This window comes from Somniosus microcephalus, chromosome 3 (genome assembly GCF_052327205.1).
Source record: "Somniosus microcephalus isolate GS21.2 chromosome 3, FLI_Smic_1.0, whole genome shotgun sequence".
Taxonomy (NCBI): Eukaryota; Metazoa; Chordata; class Chondrichthyes; order Squaliformes; family Somniosidae; genus Somniosus; species Somniosus microcephalus.
Window position 1 is genome coordinate 92,121,868 of NC_140989.1, and position 20,301 is coordinate 92,142,168.

Genomic DNA, 20,301 nt, shown 5'->3' on the forward strand with positions numbered 1-20,301 from the left:
AGAAAAAAATTTACGCAGCGAGTTGTTATGATCTAGAATGCACTGCCTGAAAGGGTGGTGGAAGCAGATTGAATAGCAACCTTCAAAAGGGAATTGGATAAATTCTTGAAGGGGAAAACTTTGCAGGGCTAGGGGGAAAGAGCAGGGGTGTGGGACTAATTGGATAGCTCTTTCAAAGAGCCACCACAGGCACAATGGGCAGAATGGCCTCCTTCTGTACTGTATCATTCTATGATTCTACCCAACCTCAGGAATGCCCATACTGAATCAGTGTAAATCTTTCCATTTCACAAATGCCATCATCGTGGCAGCTCAGAATAAAATTGGTAGTTGTGGGCAGTATTGTTTTCTAAATTCTCATCCTTGTTTTCAAATCCCTCAATGGCTTCACCCCTCCCTATCTCTGTAGTCTCCTCCAGCCCTATAATCCCCCTAGACATTTGCACTCTGCTAATTCTGGCCTTTTGAACATCCCCGATTTTAATTGCTCCACTATTGGCGGTCGTGCCTTCAGCTGCCTAGGCCGTAAGCTCTGGAATTCCCTCCCTAAATTTCTTCGCCTCTCTACTTCTCTTTCCTCTTTTAAGACGCTCCTTAAAACCTACCACTTCGCCCAAGCGTTTGGTCATCTGCCCTAACAGCTCCTTATATGTCTCGTGTCAGATTTTTTTGATAATGCTCCTGTGAAGCACCTGGGGCATTTTATTATGTTAAAGGTGCTATATAAATAAAAGTTGTTGTTTCTTTTTTGTGCTGTGGACCTACCAGGAAATGGGGTTGAATAATTATAATTAATTGAGAGAGAAGACCAAACCATATCTCGGGTGAAAAGACTGTTAAAACCCATTACATCACTAGGTCAGCTAAAATTCAGCCTTTAATATTGTAGCTTGTCACTTCTGCAATGCATTCTGGAAATGATTCTATCATTGTAACAAGATCATACTGTGCAGTTTACCCCACAGAACTTTTCACGGGATCATAAAGAACAAACTATTAGCTAGAATACTTTGCATTTGCCGGCTACTGTGATCATGTCCTTTCTAGAATAGATTACATCATCGATAAGCAAGGATTATATATCACAGAATCACAGAAACTCCACAGTGCAGATAGAGGCCATTTCGGCCCATCGAGCCTGCACCGACACATATCCCACCCGATCCCCGTAACCCCTATACCAACACATATCCCACCCTATCCCCGTAACCCCACGTATTTAATCCCCCTAACACTAAGGGTCAATTTATCATAGCCAATCAACCTAACCCGCACATCTTTGGACTGTGGGAGGAAACCGGAGCACCCGGAGGAAACCCACGCAAACACGGGGAGAATGTGCAAACTCCACACAGACAGTCGCCCGAGGCCGGATTCGAACCCAGGTCCCTGGCGCTGTGAGGCAACAGTGCTAACCACTATGCCACCGTGCTGCCCACTATCTCCTAATGGTGCAAATATATAGCAGCATATTGCATAATTATTTCACTTTTTTTGTTCTTGGGTAAACTACTGAAATGTAAAATAATACTGAAGTACCAAACTCTCTTTTTCCAATCCCCATTTTATCAGTCATTCAAATGGAACGGCTCTAATGTCATCTTGATGTATACTCAAGTTGCAGTGTTGCATGTCAAATGTTACTTCTTGTTACACAACAGCAAAGTAGATCCAAACTGTATTTTTTTTAGAAAACCCATGTAACCTGACGATCTGAATTAAAACCATATCAAAATCATACTCTTTGTTTCATTTTGTTTCAGTACACAGAGGATCAGGCTAGAAAACTTGGTGTGGTGGGATGGGTTCGAAACACTAGGGGAGGAACTGTAGAGGGACAAGTGCAGGGGAAAGAAGAACTAGTAAACCTAATGTAAGTGATGCATGTTATTTACACTTCTCTTTATTGTAAGTTAATGTTAGATTTTGAATAATACAAGTTTAAAAATCTAAAATCCATTTTTCTCCTTGTGCTTCGAGTGTTTTGGCAAATCTTAGGAGTGGATATTTAAGTTGTCTTTGTTTAAACTGTCTTAATACTGTTTGGACATCATTAAAAGTACCTAACTTTTTAAAATTTACAATCTTCCCTGTGTTAGAAGTCCAGTGTATGCTTGTTTAGTAGAATTAGTTGTAATTATTTGTCACTTGGCTTTCACTTGTTAAATGATACTAAAATTTAATATAGAACCAAAACAGCGAAACATAAATATGGAATACATTGGCCCTTCCTTGAGGTTATCAAACCAATTATTACAGACAAATGTGACTGAAAAGCAAGAGCCTTTCCTTTCGCTACTGAAATACATTTCATAGCCATTTTATAGCTTTAATGGGAATATATGTGAATTTAGATTTCTGTGAGTATAGCAAGGTCTGAATAGGGTGGTGCAGTCAAGCCACTCTGATTACAGTTTGTTAAGGTACTTCATGACAAAATGCCAAGAATTACAGTACTGGGTTGTCCAGTGTTCAGTCCATTTCACCACTTAGTGGTGGAGGTAGAATCCTTTTTCTCACAATGGAGACTGAGAGATATAAAGGTGAGAAAACTAGCAATCCCCATATCAAGGTGGCTCTGAAAAGTGAAGAAAAAGTAAAAAGAACAAAAAAAATGAGTACATCACTGGCACTCTTGTACTCCATTGATTGCTGTAGTATTGGCTTTGTTTGCACTGCTAGTTCGCATCCTTGTAAAGTTGAGGAAAGGCAGAGCTCCATGTATGATAGTTAAACACATGGGCCGAGTGCTGCTCACTGGCCTTTTACTGCTAGGCCAGTGATTGAAAAGAGCTGACAAGATAATTGGATGCCTTGCAGGAACTATGAGAGTTAAATTGAGCTGTGTAGCGACCATTTTATGGCGCTACGTGGCCACCTAATATTACAAAATGGGGTCCAAGGTGTACGTGCACACTTCTGATGGGAAGTGCGCAGGACACCATCTTGGTGAAAGGGTTTGCTTACGCGCTCCTAATGACTGCTGGCAACATGCAGAGCAGCGAGATGATGATGCGAATCCGTGTGCAATGCTGATTTGAAGCCACTGTTGCCATTTGGAATGCCACACTCCAGCCAATGCCCTATCTTAACCTCGCACAGCTGAACACGATGTTACATGGCATGAAGAACCCCCCCCCCCCCCCCCGCCCCCAACACTCTACCAGTGCTATTTAAAGGAATCATGAAGTACAGGTTCATTGCTGGATTATTTTTTCTGGCTGCTGGTGCAATTGTATGCATTTTTGGAAGTTTCCTATACTTCGCTAAAGTTTCAGCACTCTACAGGGAGGGATTTGGCTGGTCTTGCAGTCCTTGTTGTGTCATTTAAAATATTGTGTTAAAAAAAGTTGCTTCCAGACATGGGTGGCCTGGTAGGGCTTCCTCTGTCAATTGAACATGACTGGGAAAATGAAGAGAAGTTACACAGCAGGGCAGGACAAGCTGCTAGAAGAGGGCAGAGGGGGAGCAGGACACTCAGCAGGAGGCCGTACCCGCTGAGGTTCTTCAGTGAGCAATTCTCTTACCTCAACTTCAGGGAAGACCAATGCATGAGACATCTTTAGTTCAAAAAAGAGGTTGTGACTGAAATCTGTCACCTGCTGCAGCCACAACTGCAGCCTCAAAGCAGGGCAAGGACAGCATTGAGTGGCTGTCGTGGTGACTGTGGCTGTTAATTTTTATGCCTCTGGCTCATGTCATGCAGTTTGCAGTGCACTGCTGTATAAGGCAGGTCACTGAGACTCTCTATTACAATGAGAAACACGTATATCTCATTCCCTCTTGCAGGAGGAGCGAGCACGAGGTTTTATGCAGATTGCAGGCTTCCCCACGGTGCCGGTTGCCACTGACTGCATGCACGTTGCCTTGCGTGCTCCTCATCTGAACTCAGCCATATTCATAAACAGAAAGGGATTCCACTCCCTCAATATGCAGCTGGTGTGCGACCACAGGCAGCACATCATGCCTGTTATTCTGGCAGCAGTCACGATTCTTTCATTCTATGGCAGTCTTCTGTTCCACCTGTATATGAACTAGCATGGCAAGTCAAAGGCTGGCTACTGAGTGACAAGGGTTATTCCCTCATGACTGCAGCCAAGAACCCACGCACACATGCACAGCAGGCCTTCAAGGAGAGCCATGCTGCCACAAGGAATATTATAGAACACACCATCAGCATCCTCAAGCAATGCTTCCGCTGCCTGGACCACTCTGGAGGAGCCCTGCAGTACTCAGCTGAGCGGGTATTGAGATTTGTGGTAGCACCCTTGCCTCTGAGTCAGAAGATTATGGGTTCAAGTCCCACTCCAGAGACTTGAGCAAAAGATCTAGACTGACACTCCATTGCAGTACTGAGCGAGTGCTGCATTGTTGGAGGTGCCGTCTTTCAGATGAGATGCTAAACCGAGGCCCCGTCTGCCCTCTCAGGTGGATGTAAAAGATCCCACAGCACTATTCGAAGAAGAGCAGGGGAGTTCATCCCGGTATCCTGGCCAATATTTATCCCTCAACCAGCATCACTAAAAAAAAAAATTATCTGGTCATTTATCACATTGCTGTTTGTAGGACCTTGTGCACAAATTGGCTGCCACGTTTCCTACATTACAACAGTGACTACAGTTGAAAAAGGACTTCATTGGCTATAAAGCGCTTTGTCATGAAAGGTGCTATATAAATGCATGTCTTTACTGTATACAGCCCCTTTCTGCCAGGATTCTACGTGATCAGATTATTCATGAGTGATACCAGTAACTACAACTACACCTCCCCATTCACCAACAGTCCCACAGTCCTTACCTTTCCTCTCTCCCTGACCATCACATTGCCCTCTTTCTTACAATTATTGGTTCCTCCCTCAGTTCACCATAGAAATAAAAACCACCACCAAATGCAACTTCAAATCCAAATTTATCAATTCAATCATTAAACAATACATACAAAATGAAACTAATCACCCTTGTGCATTCCCTTAGTGCTTGTGTTCCATGTGCCTTTAGCTATCCTAGTGCTCCTACGAGGTGCTACTCCTGTGGCTGTAGCATGGTAGTGGAAGGTTGCTGACCTACAATTGAGCAGACTGCAGATGGCCTTGGAGGACGACCTCGAGCAGCTGTGGCCTAGAGGGCCCTGCTTCAGACTGCACCATCTCGGCCTGGGCTCCAGCAGTCTGGGCCAGCTGGCAGACAGGCAACAGTAAGAGCACTGACGGTGTGGCAGGGGTGGGAAGAGGAATGCTGTTATCCTGAGAAAGGACAGCAGGACCCTACTCCAGGGAGCCACTGCCACTCTCCCGGGACGGCGCCTCAGCAATCCTGATGATCAATTGGAAAACAGATTGATGGACTGCTGTGATACCCGGAAAGCCCCTTTCAGTAGTGGTATTCAGAATCACTATGGCAGCAGCCTGAACTTCCAATGCAGAAGTCAGAGCTTCAATAGAAGCTGTTTGTGCTACAGTGAAAACTGTGCCACGGGTGTGCTGATGGAGGTGACCACTCATTCCACGTTGTAAAGGATGGGCTCCAAGCTCTGCACAAAACCCTGTGTGAAGTTGGAGTTAGTCTCCTCCGTGTGCCTTGACATTGTGTGCGGGCTTCACCAAACATTTGGTTGTATATGTCCATCACCCTTATTCTGTAGCCTGGGCCATTGACGTCCTCATCTGACTCCTCTGCAGCAGAATTAGTGTGCGAGCTCATGCTCTGGCGAGCTGGCACCTGTGGTATCCTTTCCCCCCTGCCCTGGCTCCTGTGCATTTGTGCCGGTGTCTCATATCGTGCAGATCCATCCTCTATCCTAACCTCTTAAAATACACGTGGTGTCAGTCCCTGAGCTGGTGGCTGCGAGTGTAAGATCGAGTGACGGTGTCTCTTCATCGTCATTGTCTTCTTTGTCTTCCGGCTGGGAAGATTCCAGTTCTTTGGTATCTGAAATGAAAAAGGAACAAGGGTTGGGTAGTGGTGAGGGGAGAAGAGAAAGTAAGAAGTGTGTGCTTGCACCATCTGCAGCTTGTGAGTCTGAAGAGATTGTGGGATGGGGGCAAACTGGAAAGAGAGAAGGAGGATTAGGAATGCAGAGATCCTCATTATCACTCCCTCCTGCGCTACCAGTGGCCATGACCTCAGCGATGCGCCTTTTCATGATGGCCAGCACCATTCTCCTCCATGGGGTTAAAATGTGTAGACGCGCTTAGCCTCCTGCAGTTTCTTGCTGCTGCCTCCTGTTACGCACCACCTTCTCCTGCAAGAGAGAGGGAAGTGTGTCAGTGAGTTTCCTGCAATATTTTGGGGTGATGTGGCTGTCATGGTTGAATAGCTGTCAGAATGTGAGAGTTGTGGGTGTGAGGCTTGTAACAGTGCTAAGTATGTGAGGGTGAGGTAAAGCATATGAATTGAAGGGTTGAGTACTGATTGATAGAGATTGTTGGTAGGTAAATGATGGGGGTGTAAATTGAGCAGTGGATGAGGCAAGTGGTGCAGTTAGTAGGTTATGCTATTTGAAGATTGAACTCACTCACCTTGATAACCCATGAAAGATCATTAAACTTCTTCCTGCACTTCATCCATGTTCTTGGAGCAATACTCCTGGCATTGACTTCTGCTACTTCCTCCCTCTGCCTCCTGAGCATATGTCTCAAAGATCTCCTGCCCCACTGTAGAAACAGGATGTCTTTCCTCTCTACGTCTTGCACCAAGACCTCTAGTGCATTTTCAGAAAACCTTGGTACACGCTCTCTCGCATGTTCAGCCATTCCTCAAAGTATCACAGCACAGATTCAGTTTTCAAATGACTCCCATCAGTTCTTGCAGCACATTGCACCTCCCCTTGAAGAGGTGCAGGCTGCAACTAAGGAGCGCTAGCCACTCGCGATATCGGGCCCCCTGCTGATGCGTGTAGCCAATGAACAGCACGTTTAGCGCTGGCTGCACGCAGCAATCATGTAAAACAGCAGGCAGCACGAATTTAGCATGCTGCCTGCAGCGCAATGAACGGGTGGGGGTTAATACCGCAATCCCCACGCCTGTTTTCAGGGTTATCCAATTTAACCCCCTTGTGTTTAAATCATCAAATTGAGTTGGGTGAATTTTTTTTTTAGTTCTCAGCAAACTGCATCTGATTGCCGCACTCGAGCAATCTACTATTCTGCCCTCTAGAGGTCGCTGAAAATCTGTGATTATTTGACCATGATGATGCAGTTTTTTTCCTCTTTCTTTATTCAACTACTACTGTTGCTGGCAGTGACTTATACTTGGGTACATTTCCATAAGTGGCAGCACCTTGACCAAGTTAAAGTTATTCATGCGTGAGGCCTAGAGAGTGCGTAATGATAAACCGTTTAATTAGGTGAGCTGTTAGAGCGGATCCTGATCCTCTCCTGAACCAAATTTACTTGCTAGTTTGCAAATGCTGTGGCCCTCACTGTGACATTACATAGAAACATAGAAGATAGGAGCAGGAGTAGGCCATTCGGCCCCTCGAGCCTGCTCCACCATTCAATGTGATCATGGCTGATCATCCAAATTCAGTACCCGGTCCCTGCTTTCTCCCAATACCCCTTGATCCCTTTAGCCTTAAGAAATCATTCCAACTCCTTCGTGAATATATTTAATGAATTGGCCTCTACTGCCTTCTGTGGTAGAGAATTCCACAGGTTCACCACTCTCTGGGTGAAGAAATTCCTCCTAATTTCTGTCCTAAATGGCATACCCTTTATCCTTAGACTGTGACCCCTGGTTCTGGACTCCCCGACCATCGGGAACATCCTTCCTGCATCTAGTCTGTCCAGTCCTGTCAGAATTTTATAAGTTTCAATGAGATCCCCTCTCATTCTTCTAAACTCCAGCGAGTACAAGCCCAATCGACCCAATCTCTCCTCATACGTCATTCCTGCCATCCCAGGTATCAGCCTGGTGAATCTTCGCTGAACTCCTTCCATGGCAAGAACATCCTTCCTCAGATAAGGATGAGATCAGGCAATTCAGCACAGCCCCGGGATGGAACCTGCAACTTTACTGGTCTGTATGACCTAGTGACGCACAGCACATTTACTCACCAAGCCATCAGGTTCATTTTAATTTTATTATTGAAATCTGAAGGCAATTTTATCTGTTGCATGCAGTCTAAGAATTTTTTTTGTTAACTCAATTTACGTCTATTAATGGACATAAATGAATTTAATTCTGAATTTCTAGATAGATTAAACATTTTTAAAAAAAGCACAGTGGCGTGCCCATGATATGTCAGGAGGTGATCCAGACCAGACCAGAGGTAAGGCAGGGTAGGGAGTGAAGAATCAAGGGTGAATTAGAAATTGCTTCGATTGTGCCTTACGTCTGTGCCAGTTATAACAGACTATTCTATAAATAGAGGCTTCTATAGAATGCAGAGGCAGGGGCTGTGGTATTCATTTTGACTACATTTTTTAAAATGTCTGTTCCAAACCATTCACCATCCTCGGGATAGAGGATGGGCTATAAAACCTGCTTCAGCCCTCCTGGAATAGTACTATATATCAAGTTACTGCGGGTGGGGACTTTGAGTGACTAGAATGTGATTTTGTTTTCCTGTGCGGAAGCCTCTGGTCACCACTCGGTATCCTCCCCCGATGGTGTAACTGAGATCCAAACACCCCATACCATTGGAAAAAGTATGTCAGTGTTTCAGTATGCTGCACCAGGTTCCCAATCTACATTGCTTTCTATTTTTCAAATTAACACTAATGCTTATCAGATGTCAGTAAAATTTCATTTAATCTTTATATTCAGTTGAATTTATAGTTACTCACAGAACATGTTCATCTGCTTTTAACGTCTGTCTATCAGTGATGAATCTACTCAATATTCAGTACAAAATGTGGTGCGTTTACCTTGGGCTTGGTAAAATATATATTTCCTTCCAGATGATGGTGCTAATGTGCCATGAAACAACACGCATAAATGGGAGAGGTGACGTGTGCTGTACTTATGTAGGATTAAAGGACAGGACAGCCTAAAGTTTGTTCAAAGCACTCCCTCTATGTCTATTTGGAGGAAAAAATATAGCCAGAAACACTCCAGCTGGGAAATACTCTCAAAGTTGCAATCCCATTAAAATTTAATCGAAAGTTCTCATCTAGATAAGAGGGATCACAAACTTTTTGTTCAGAGTCACAGTTCTGAGCACGGAGCTACTCGAGGGTCAACTCCAGTTGCTGATGTCAAGCTTTTCCATTTTGTTTTTCTTTTTGAAATGTCTTGCCCCTACCTTGTGGCTCCACTAACGTTTCAGCCAGTTGAGCTGCTAATTCGGGCTCAGAGACATGGTGAGCATTTGGGTTGAGTACTGTGATGTCACAATTTAGTAGCTTCATTAATCTTTCCCGGTAACACAAATGCCTAATTTTTGGTTTCAGTTTAGTTACTCTCCTCTGTAACCTCTCCTAAACCAGGTGTCTCCCGCAGTAGTTTAATGATGAAAATACAGACCCCACCACTTAAAACATCCATGCTTAGAATGGCCAGTCGCTTATATTGGCCAAAAAGCAATAACCATTATCCATTTGCAGTAACATCAATTTCAAAGTTGCTGGTTATAGCGTCTCAACTGCTCTGCTTATTTCAGCCAGAAACAGCTGTGCTTACTCACTAGTTTGCACCTCATTATGAATGCAAGAGCAAACATAAGTATATATCATCTTGTTAAGGTGCACTGAATGTAATAAAAGAGCCTTAATGAAGCAGACTTAATTTTAATATTTTTATATTTCCTTCACCAAAATCTGCATGACTGTGCAGACGATTTCCTGCATTAAGACTGACCAAATCAGAGAGAACTCTGTTACTTTTCCAGTGAATTCGTGCCACCAGTCCATCAGTTGTAATAAATGGCCCAGATTTGAAAGCTATCTGGTAAATATAGACCTCTGGTAGCACCAGGCTATTTTTTTGTTACATTTCTCTCTTGTTTTTATTGATGTTTCGGTTATCTTTAGCACATGCTGTAGCATGAATTTAACTGTCTTCTCTCCGTCAGTCTTTAAAACTGTAAAATACAAATACAAATTCTGCTCAGCAGCCATTCTAGGTCAACTACCTCGAACAGAAATGATTTTTAATTTTACTAATGCTGCCACATTATACCGGCCATCACGTATAGTGGGAAAAGCACCCACTATACGCAATGGGGACTGTAATCTTAGGGAGTAGATTTTCTTATAAATTTATACGTTATTCCACAAGATAATAGGGTTCAAAGGCATTTATTAGCTTTCATAGAAATTAAGCATACAATGATAACTATTATATAGAAACATAGAAGATAGGAGCAGGAGTAGGCCTTTTCGGCCCTTCGAGCCTGCTCCGCCATTCAACGAGATCATGGCTGATCATCCAAACCCTAGCACCCGGTCCCTACACCGACAGCCATCCCACCCAAGCCCTATCCCCGTAACCCTGTAACCCCACGTATTTAATCCCCCCTAACACTAAGGGCCAATTTTTATCATGGCCAATCAACCTAACCCGCACATCTTTGGACTATGGGAGGAAACCGGAGCACCCGGAGGAAACCCACGCAAACACAGGGAGAATGTGCAAACTCCACACAGACAGTCACCCAAGGCCGGATTTGAACCCGGGTCCCTGGCGCTGTGAGGCAACAGTGCTAACCACTATGCCACCGTGCTGCCATGCTGTGCTGTCAATAACCACACATATTGGTGTCATATTTGATCATAAATTGAGCTTTCTACCTCATCTGTTCTATTACTAAGACCACCCTTTGCCACCATCATAATATCACCCGTCTCCGCCCTTACCTCAACTTACCTGCTGCCGAAAACCTCATCCATGTCTTTATCACCTCTAGACTTGACTATTCCAACGCACTCCTGGCTGACCTCCCTAGTTCTACCCTCCATAAACCTGAGGTCATCCAAAACTCTGCTACCCATGTGCTAAATCGCACCAAGTCCCGCTCACCCATCTCCCCTGTGCTTGCTCACCCACGTTGGCTCCCAGTTAAGCAACGGCTCGATTTTAAAATTCTCATCCTTGTTTTCAAATCCCTCCATGGCCTCGCCTCCTTATCTCTGTAATCTCCTCCAGCCCTATAATCCCCCTAGACGTCTGCGTTCCACCTATTCTGGCCTTTTGAACATCCCTGATTTTAAATGGTCCACCATTGGTGCAGGTCTCTTAAGCCAACTAAGTCCTAAGCTCTGGAAATCACTCCCTAACTCTCTCCGCCTCTCCACTTCTCTTTCCTCCTTTAAGACGCTCCTTAAAACTTACCTCTTCGCCCAATCTTTTGGTCATCTGTCCTAACATCTCCTTAGATGACTCGGTGTCAAATTTTGTTTATTTTTGATAACACTCCTATGGAAGCGCCTTGGGACGTTTTATTATGTTAAAGGCACTATATAAATATAAGTTGTTGATAACTATTACAAATAATAATTGTACATATATTTGAGACACGTACGGTAAAATGAATTAACGGAGAATTCATTGCATCACAGGTTTCAAGCTCAAGGGGAATCAGCTGGCCAGGCCTTGTTGAATTCTGAAGTATCTATTCTCTTTTTAGGCTTTTCTTTCACTCTGGTTACGTGAAAATCACTCTGGTTACGTGAAAATCAAAGTATCACCTCATCCAATTAGCTAGACTTCAGTTTTAACAAGAATAACTCCCCAATCCTTCACCTTGACTGAACTGTCAATGAAGCCATTCAACTGGAGACAGTTACAGGGGCCCAAGATTCTCCTATAAATCAGTTATCCCTTGCCTTGCGCAGATGTGTCCTTGGAGGAATTAATCCCTAGGAGGACAGCTGCTAGGACAAAGAATGCTTGTAGCTGAATTGTACCTTGCTTTTCATTTCCAGTGAAATGAAACTGACATTTCCCACCTTACAGAAATTCACTTAGCAGGCAAAAGCCAGAAATTAAAGAAATTAACATAAAATAAATCAATATTAATCAATTTCTTACATGTAATACTCAGTAAACAAAGAAACATTTGCATTTGCACAGGTCCTCTCGTATCCTCAGGATATCCTAAAACAATTCATAGCCAATGATTACCTCTTGAAATGTAGTCACTGTTGTTTTGTAGGCAAACAAGGCAGCCAATTTACGCACAAGATCTCAAACAGTAATGAGATGAATGACCAGTTAATGTGTTTTGGTGTTGGTTGAGGAATGAATGTTCGCCGGGACACTGGCAGAATTTCCTATCCTTTTTCAAAAGAGTCCAGTGGGGTCTTCTTGCATTCACCTGAACAGGCAGACAGGACCTCAGTTTAATATGTCATCCTAAAAAAAGCTCCTCGGATAAAGTTACACTCCCTCGGTACTGCACTGATGTGTCAACCTATTGCGTGCTCAGGTTCTGGAATGAGATTTAAACCCACAACCTTCTAGCCAGACGTGAGAATGCTACCACTGAGCTACATCCTCACAGTGACCCTGAATAAAGCTATATTCAAGGCCGTTACTACCCTCTGAGACTTATGTTCATCTGATTATACACTCTTAAGATCTTATTTGCTGCCTTTACTGCTATTACACTGTGCAGATGGTTTCAATAGCTATCCACTATTATTCCCAAATCCCTCTTCTGTGTGAGTCTTGTAGTCTATGATCATTCACTGATTTTATGTTCCCAATACTATTCTCATTCCCCAGTCTCATCAAGTCCACATTACACAACATAGTTTAATCCATCTAGACTATTTGGTTCGTTTCACTGGACCACAATATAGGTGTCAGAGGAGGGAAGCCATTTAGCCCATTTTGGCTCATTTACCCAAAACGTTTTTAAAAACTTGCACTTATCCCATCATTTCATCTCAACTGTATCTTGAATCTCTAAGGTTTTGCATCCTCTATCCACTGAAAGCCATTCCACTCTTTGCTTGAAGAAACTCCTTGTGATATCTGTCCTATGTTGACCTTTCACCAGTTTTAGCATGTGCCCCCTTATTCGTGTTACCATGAAGTAGTGCCCAAGATCTATCCTATTTATACTGTTTAATAAGTTGTATACTTCCATAAGGTCCCCTCTTAGCCACTTTCCTTCAAGACTAGAGCCCCAGTAATCTGTTTGTCACTTCATAACTCATAATAGTAATGGCCCTACTGGTGACTCCTGCGGCACCCGCCTAATTACCTCCTTCCATTCTTTTGCAGCTCCATGTAGAATTACCTTTGATTGCTCTGTGAGCCAATTTCTAATCCATTTTAGAAGTTTCCCTCATTTATGACTTCTGACCTTGTGAACCAATTGTCGGCATTGCATTGCATCAAATGTTCTGCTAAATATATAACATCTACTGCAGGGTTAGCCAATCTTTCAAAAGCTCAAGAACAAGAAAAATAAGTTGTATACGGATAAATCTCACTAACTGCAAGTATACCATGCAAGAAATATTGAAATCTAACCGATCAGTATGACTTTTAACATGCTTTTCCAGTTTGCTGAAGCCTTCCTGCCTGGCTATACTTTCCACTGCCAGCCCCGCCCAGATGACTGGCAGTATGGCCCTTATCACCAAATCTCACCTTGGTCTCTCCCCCTACTCCTCTGGTACCTTCTCCTCCTTTGACCACCTCACCTTGTTCCATCTCTCTTGCCTCTCCTTTAAAATCATTGTTCCCTACCACCCGCCCAAGCCCCACCCCCAGTTTCTCAACGAGATATCCTCACTCCTTTCCTCACTCACCCTCAGCACAGACTTGTCCTCGGTGACACTTTCTGAACTCACCTTTTCCTTTCTCCTCTGAGTTCACTGCCCTGCTGTTCCCCCCCTTTACCTCTCCCTCTAACTAAACTCTCCCTTAACTGTGCCATTTCACGAGACCTCTGTATTCCCATTGTCTCAATCACAGACAAGGCCATTTTTGGCCACTTCCTTGTATCACTCACCACTCAAATTTTCCCTGCCCCCTTACAACCCCACTTCGTTCTGTGTCTGCCCCTGGAAAAAATGCTCCCACAAGTCACTTCAACTGCACTTTCAAACTCCCAACTTTGGCCCTCCATTCCCCACTGTATTAATACAGATGTTGAACTGCTTAATCACTCCCTCACCACTGCCTTTGATGTCCATATTCCCAGTAAAACCCTAACTTTCTCCCACCCCGGTCGTTCACCCTGATACAGCTCACATCTTCGTTCAGTCAAGTCTAAGAGATGCAGACTTGAACACATCTGGCGCATAACTGGTTTAGCCATTCATCACCAGATCAAGCACTATTGGGCCCTGCTCTTCTCAACCAAAACTGCTCACTACTCCAGGATAATCCTAGAATGCAAAGATAATCCCTGGCTTTTTTTCTGTGCTACCAACTGTCTCCTTTAACCCCTCACCCTACTCCCTCCATCCTCACCTCTAACAAATGCGAGGAGCTCATGGACTTCTTTGTCGCTAAGATCGAGGCCATCCATTCAGCTGCCGCTGCCTGACTTCCCTCTTACCTTTACCCAAAAAGCCAAAGAATTCCTCCAATGCTCCTCCCGCCCGAACCCTGAACTCACGTCTTTCTCTAGTTTCTCATCTATCTTTCCTCATGTCCTCTCTGAGTTCATCTTGTCCATGAGACCCACCTCCTGCTCTCTCGATCCCATTGCCACTAAACTGTTGATCACCCAACTTCCCTTCCTGGCCCCCATGCTACCTGAAGCTGTAAACAGGTCCCTTCCTCAGATACTGCCCCCTCCCTTTTAAAACTGCCGTCATCACCTTCCACCTCAAAAAACCCACACAACCCCTTTTACCACCTCCAACCTCCCATTGCTCGCAAATCCTTGAATGTGTTGTCTCAAATCTGTGCCCTTCTTTCTTGCAACTCCATGTTTGAATCTCTCCAATCAGGTTTCTGCACTGACCACAGCATTGAAATGGCACTAACCAAAGTTATGAATTACATCCTCTGTGACTGTGGTGTATTTTCCCCTCCTCGTCCATCTTGACCTCTCTGCAGCCTTTGGCATGGTTGACTATACCATCCTCTAATTCCTTCAGGATCTATCCTTGGCCCTCTGCTCCTCCTCACCTACATGCTGCCCCACACGACATAATCCGAAGACACGGTTAAGTTTCCACATGTACTCTGACTCCAACAAACTCTCAACCACTCCACTGTCTCTGTGTTGTCCAATATCCAATCTTGGAAGAACTGCAATTTCCTCCAGTTAAACATTGAGAAGACTGAAGCCATTGTCTTCGGCCCCATAAACTTTTTTCCCTCACCACCGATTACATCCTCCTCCCTGGCCACTGTCTCAGGTTGCAACCTCGCCGTCCTATTTGATCCTGAGCAGAGCTTCCAAACCCATGCCCTCTCCATCACAAGGATTGCCTACTTCAACCTCCATAAGATTGTCCGTCTCCGACCCTGCCTCTGTGCATTTGCTGCTGAAACCCTCATCCATGCTTTTGTCACCTCCAGACTCAACTGTTGCAATGCTCTCCTTCAACCTTGACCCTCCATAAAGTTGAGCTCATCCAAATCTCTGCTGCCTGTATCCCACCCCACACCAAGTCCCGCTCACTCATCACCCCTGCGCTTACTAACCTACATTTGTTCCCAGTTGTCAAACATCTCGAATTTAAAATTTTTATCCTCATGTTCAAATCCCTTCATGGCCTCGCCCCTCCCTAACTCTGTAACCTCCTCCAGCCCTACAACCCTCCGAGGTCGCTGTGTTCCTCCAACGCTGACATGTCCCCCACTCCCTTTGCCCCACCATTACCTGAAATATCTTCAGGTGTCTAGGCCCTAAATCTGGAATTCCCACCCAAACCTCTCCATCTCTCTACATCTCTTTCAACATTTAACACGCTCCTTAGAGCCTGTTCCTTTGACCAAGCTTTTAGTCTTCCCTCCTAATATCTCCTTCTTTGGCTCAGTGTCAATTTTTGCCTGATTACGCTTCTGTAAAGTGCCTTGGGGTGTTTTTCTACATTAAAGATGCTATATAAATGCAAGTTGTTCTTTGTTTTCTATTATTTACTTAAAAACTAGATGGTACTCTCACAACCCCCCGCTCCCCAGTCGCAAACCCTTCCTCCACATACATCAGCTTTCTCCTAGTTTTCTCTTCTCTTCCACATTCCCTTTCTCTCATAGTAATTATCTGTCATTACCTCACATTCCTTATCTCACTAAATTCCTCTTGTCACTTTCCCTCCTATTACTTACATTACTTCTTTGTATGGTTATATCCTTTTGCTTTGTTGTTTCATTGTCTGCAATCAGGAGAACGGGAGCGTAGTGGTAATGTCACTGGGCTAGTAATCCAGAAACCTGGACTAATGATTCAGAGACTTGATTTCAAATCCCACCACGGCAGCTGGGGAATTTAAATTCAGTTAATGCAGTGCATCTTGTAGATGGTACACACTGCAGCCACGGTGGTGGAGGGAGTGAATGTTTAAGGTGGTGGATGGGGTGCCAATCAAGAGGGCTGCTTTGTCCTGGATGGTGTCGAGCTTCTTGAGTGTTGTTGGAGCTGCACTCATCCAGACAAGTGGAGAGTATTCCATCACACTCCTTACTTGTGCCTTGTAGATGGTGGAAAGGCTTTGGGGAGTCAGGAGGTGAGACACTCGCTGCAGAATACCCAGCCTCTGACCTGCTCTTGTTGTCCACCGGCAGGACAGACCCACCAGGGGTGGTGGCACAGTGGTATACAGTCAGGAAGGAGTGGCCCTGGGAGTTCTCAACATTCACTCCGAACCCCATGAAGTCTCATGGCTTCAGGTCAAGCATGGGCAAGGAAGCCGCCTACTGATTACCACCTACCGCCCTCAGCTGATGAATCAGTACTCTTCCATGTTGAACACCACTTGGAAGAAGCACTGAGAGTAGCAAGGGCACAAAATGTACACTGGTTGGGGGACTTCAATGTCCATCATCAAGAGTGGCTCGGTAGCACCACTACTGGCCGAGTCCTGAAGGACATAGCTGCCAGTCTGGACCTGCGAAAGGTGGTGAAAGAACCAACACGAGGGAAAAACCTACTTGACCTCATCCTTACCAATCTACCTGTCGCCGATGCATCTGTCTATGGCAGCATTGGTAGCAGTGACCACCGCACAGTCATTGCGAAGACGAAGTCCCATCTTCACACTGAGGACACCCTCCATTGTGTTATGTGGCACTACCACTGCTAAATGGGATAGATTCAGAACAGATCTAGCAGCTCAAAACTGGGCATCCAAGAGGTGCTATGGGCCAGCAGCAGCAGCAGAATTGTATTCCTCCACAATCTGTAACCTCATGGCTTGGCATAACCCTCACTCTACCATTACCATCAAGCCAGGGGACCAACCCTGGTTCAATAAAGAGTGTAGAAGAGCATGCCAGGAGCAGCACCAGGCATACCTAAAAATGAGGTGCCAACCTGGGGAAGCTGCAACACAGGACTACATGCATTCTAAAAAGCGGAAGCAGCATGTTATAGACAGGGCTAAGCGATCCCACAATCAACGGATCCGATCAAAGCTCTGCAGTCCTGCCACGTCCAGTCGGGAATGGTGGTGGACCATTAAACAACTAATGGGAGGAGGAGGCTCCATGAATATCCTCATCCTCAATGATGGTGGAGCCCAGCACGTGAGTGCAAAAGACAAGGCTGAAGCGTTTGCAACCATCTTCAGCCAGAAGTGCCGAGTGGATGATCCATATCGGCCTCCTCCTGAGGTCCCCACCATCACAAAAGCCAGTCTTCAGCCAATTCGATTCACTCCACGTGATATCAAGAAACGGCTGAGTGCACTGGATACAGCAAAGGTTATGGGTCCTGATAACATCCCAGCTATCATGCTGAAGACTTGTGCTCCAGAACAGTCTACTTTCAATCATCAGCAAAGTGATGGAATGTGTCATCGACAGTCCTATCAAGCGGCACTTACTCGCCAATAGCCTGCTCACTGATGCCCAGTTTAGGTTCCACCAAGACCACTCGGCTCCTAACCTCATTACAGCCTTGGTCCAAACATGGACAAAGGAGCTGAATTCCAGAGGTGAGGTGAGAGTAACTGCCCTAGATATCAAGGCAGCATTTGACCGAGTGTGGCATCAAGGAGCCCTAGTAAAACTGAAGTCAATGGGAATCGGGGGAGGGGGGAACTCTCCACTGACTGGAGTCATACCTAGCACAAAAGAAGATGGTTGTGGTGATTGAAGGTCAATCATCACAGCCCCAGGACATCACTGCAGGAGTTCCTCAGGGCAGTGTCCGAGGCCCAACCATCTTCAACTGCTTCATCAATGACTTTCCCTCCAACATAAGGTCAGAAATGGGGATGTTTGCTGATGACTGCAAAGTGTTCAGTGCCATTCACAACTCCTCAGATAATGAAGCAGTCCATGCCCACATGCAACAAGACCTGGACGACGTTCAGGCTTGGGCTCATAAGTGGCAGGTAACATTCACGCCACAGAAGTGCCAGGCAATGACTATCTCTAACAAGCGAGAGTCTAAACACTGCCCCTTGACATTCAATGGCATTACCATCACCGAATCCCCCACCATCAACATCCTGGGGGTCACCATTGACCAGAAACTTAACTGGACCAGCCACATAAATATTGTGGCAACAAGAGCAGGTCAAAGGCTAGGTATTCTGCGGCGAGTGTCTCACCTCCTGACACCCCAAAGTCTTTCTACCATCTACAAGGCGCAAGTAAGGAGTGTGATGGAATACTCTCCACTTGCCTGGATGAGCGCAGCTCCAACAACACTCGAGAAGCTTGACATCATCCAAGACAAAGCAGCCTGCTTGATTGGCACCCCATCCACCACCTTAAACGTTCACTCACTCCACCGCTGACGTACCGTAGCTGCAGTGTGTACCATCTACAAGATGCACTGCAGCAACTCGCATAGGCTTCTTCGACAGCACCCCACCAAACCCGTGACCTCTTCCACCTAGAAGGACAAGGGCAACAGACACATGGGAACACCACCACCTCCAAGTTCCCCTCCACGTCACACATCACCCTGACTTAGAAGTATATCGCCGATCCTTCATCGTCGCTGGGTCAAAATGCTGGAACTCCCTACCTAACAGCACTGTGGGAGTACCTTCACCACACAGACTGCAACAGTTCAAGAAGGTGGCTCACCACCACCTTCTCAAGGTCAATTAGGGATGGGCAATAAATGCTGGCCTTGCCAGCGATACCCACATCCCATAAAAACAAATAAAAAATAAATCAAACTTCCATCTGTCATATCCTCCTCTGTTTCACAACATCTCGCCTCTATCTCTTTAGTTCTAACATTCATCTTCCCTGTTGTTCAGCCTGCTCTATTTGCCCGCTACCCCTCACTAGTTTAAGTTGTCCTCAGCTGTCCTAAATATAAGAACATAAGAAATAGGAGCAGTAGTAGGCCATTCGGCCCTTCGAGCCTGCTCCGCCATTCAATGAGATCATGGCTGATCTTCTGCCTCAATTCCATTCACCGGCCCCATCGCTATATCCCTTGATGCCCTTACTAGTCAGAAATCTATCGACTTCTGTTTTGAATATATCCAATGACTGAGCCTCCACAGCCCTCTGGGGTAGAGAATTCCAAAGATTCACCACCCTCTGTGAGAAGAAATTTCTTCTCATCTCAGTCCTGAATGGCCTACCCTTTATCTTGAGGCTGTGGCCCCTGGTTCTAGACTCCCCAGCCAAGGGAAACATTCTCCCAGCATCCACCCTATCAATCCCTGTAATAATTTTGTATGCTTCAATGAGATCCACTCTCATTCTTCTGAATTCAAGAGAATACAGGCCTAGTTTACTCAATCTCTTCTCATACGACAGTCCCGCCATCCCAGGAATCAATCTTGTGAACCTTTGTTGCACTCCCTCTATGGCAAGTATATCCTTCCCTCTGTGCTAGGCCATTGGTAGGATCTTGTACTTCTGAATAGCTCCCATTGCTCCAGAATTCATCCCGATGTCCTGGGAATCTGAAATCCTCTTTTCTGTATCATCTTTCAAGCCATGGTTTTTGATTTTTGAGACATGCATGCAAGCACTCTTTGGAATTGGGAACTAGACATTTGCAGGTGTCAAACAAAATCAGAAACAGCGTTATACATGAACAGCAGTTTGTCATCAGAGCTCGCTGTATTCACATGGCTTAACTTCCTGTGATTTTCACCTGCTACCACCGAGATGATGCTGTGCCATCACAAATATAGGTTCAACTGTCTAAAAGGTTATGAATAAATAGCAGAGGACAGAACTCTGAGTGTTTAAGCATTTTTCAAATTTGCAAAGACAACGGCCTAGAAATTCAGTTGCCTTAGCGCCG

At 45.1% G+C, this 20,301-nt stretch overlaps 1 protein-coding gene across 5 annotated transcripts in view; it reads left to right on the plus strand.

The window, feature by feature from the left end:
- Positions 1–20,301, plus strand: part of LOC147121205 (acylphosphatase-2-like) — a 173,230-nt gene that overhangs the window by 14,535 nt on the left and 138,394 nt on the right. For all 5 annotated transcript variants that reach the window (XM_085981339.1, XM_085981340.1, XM_085981337.1 and 2 more), the window contains one exon: positions 1,764–1,873. In XM_085981339.1, the coding sequence (XP_085837465.1) occupies positions 1,764–1,873 (110 nt within the window). The remainder of the gene's footprint in view (positions 1–1,763; positions 1,874–20,301) is intronic.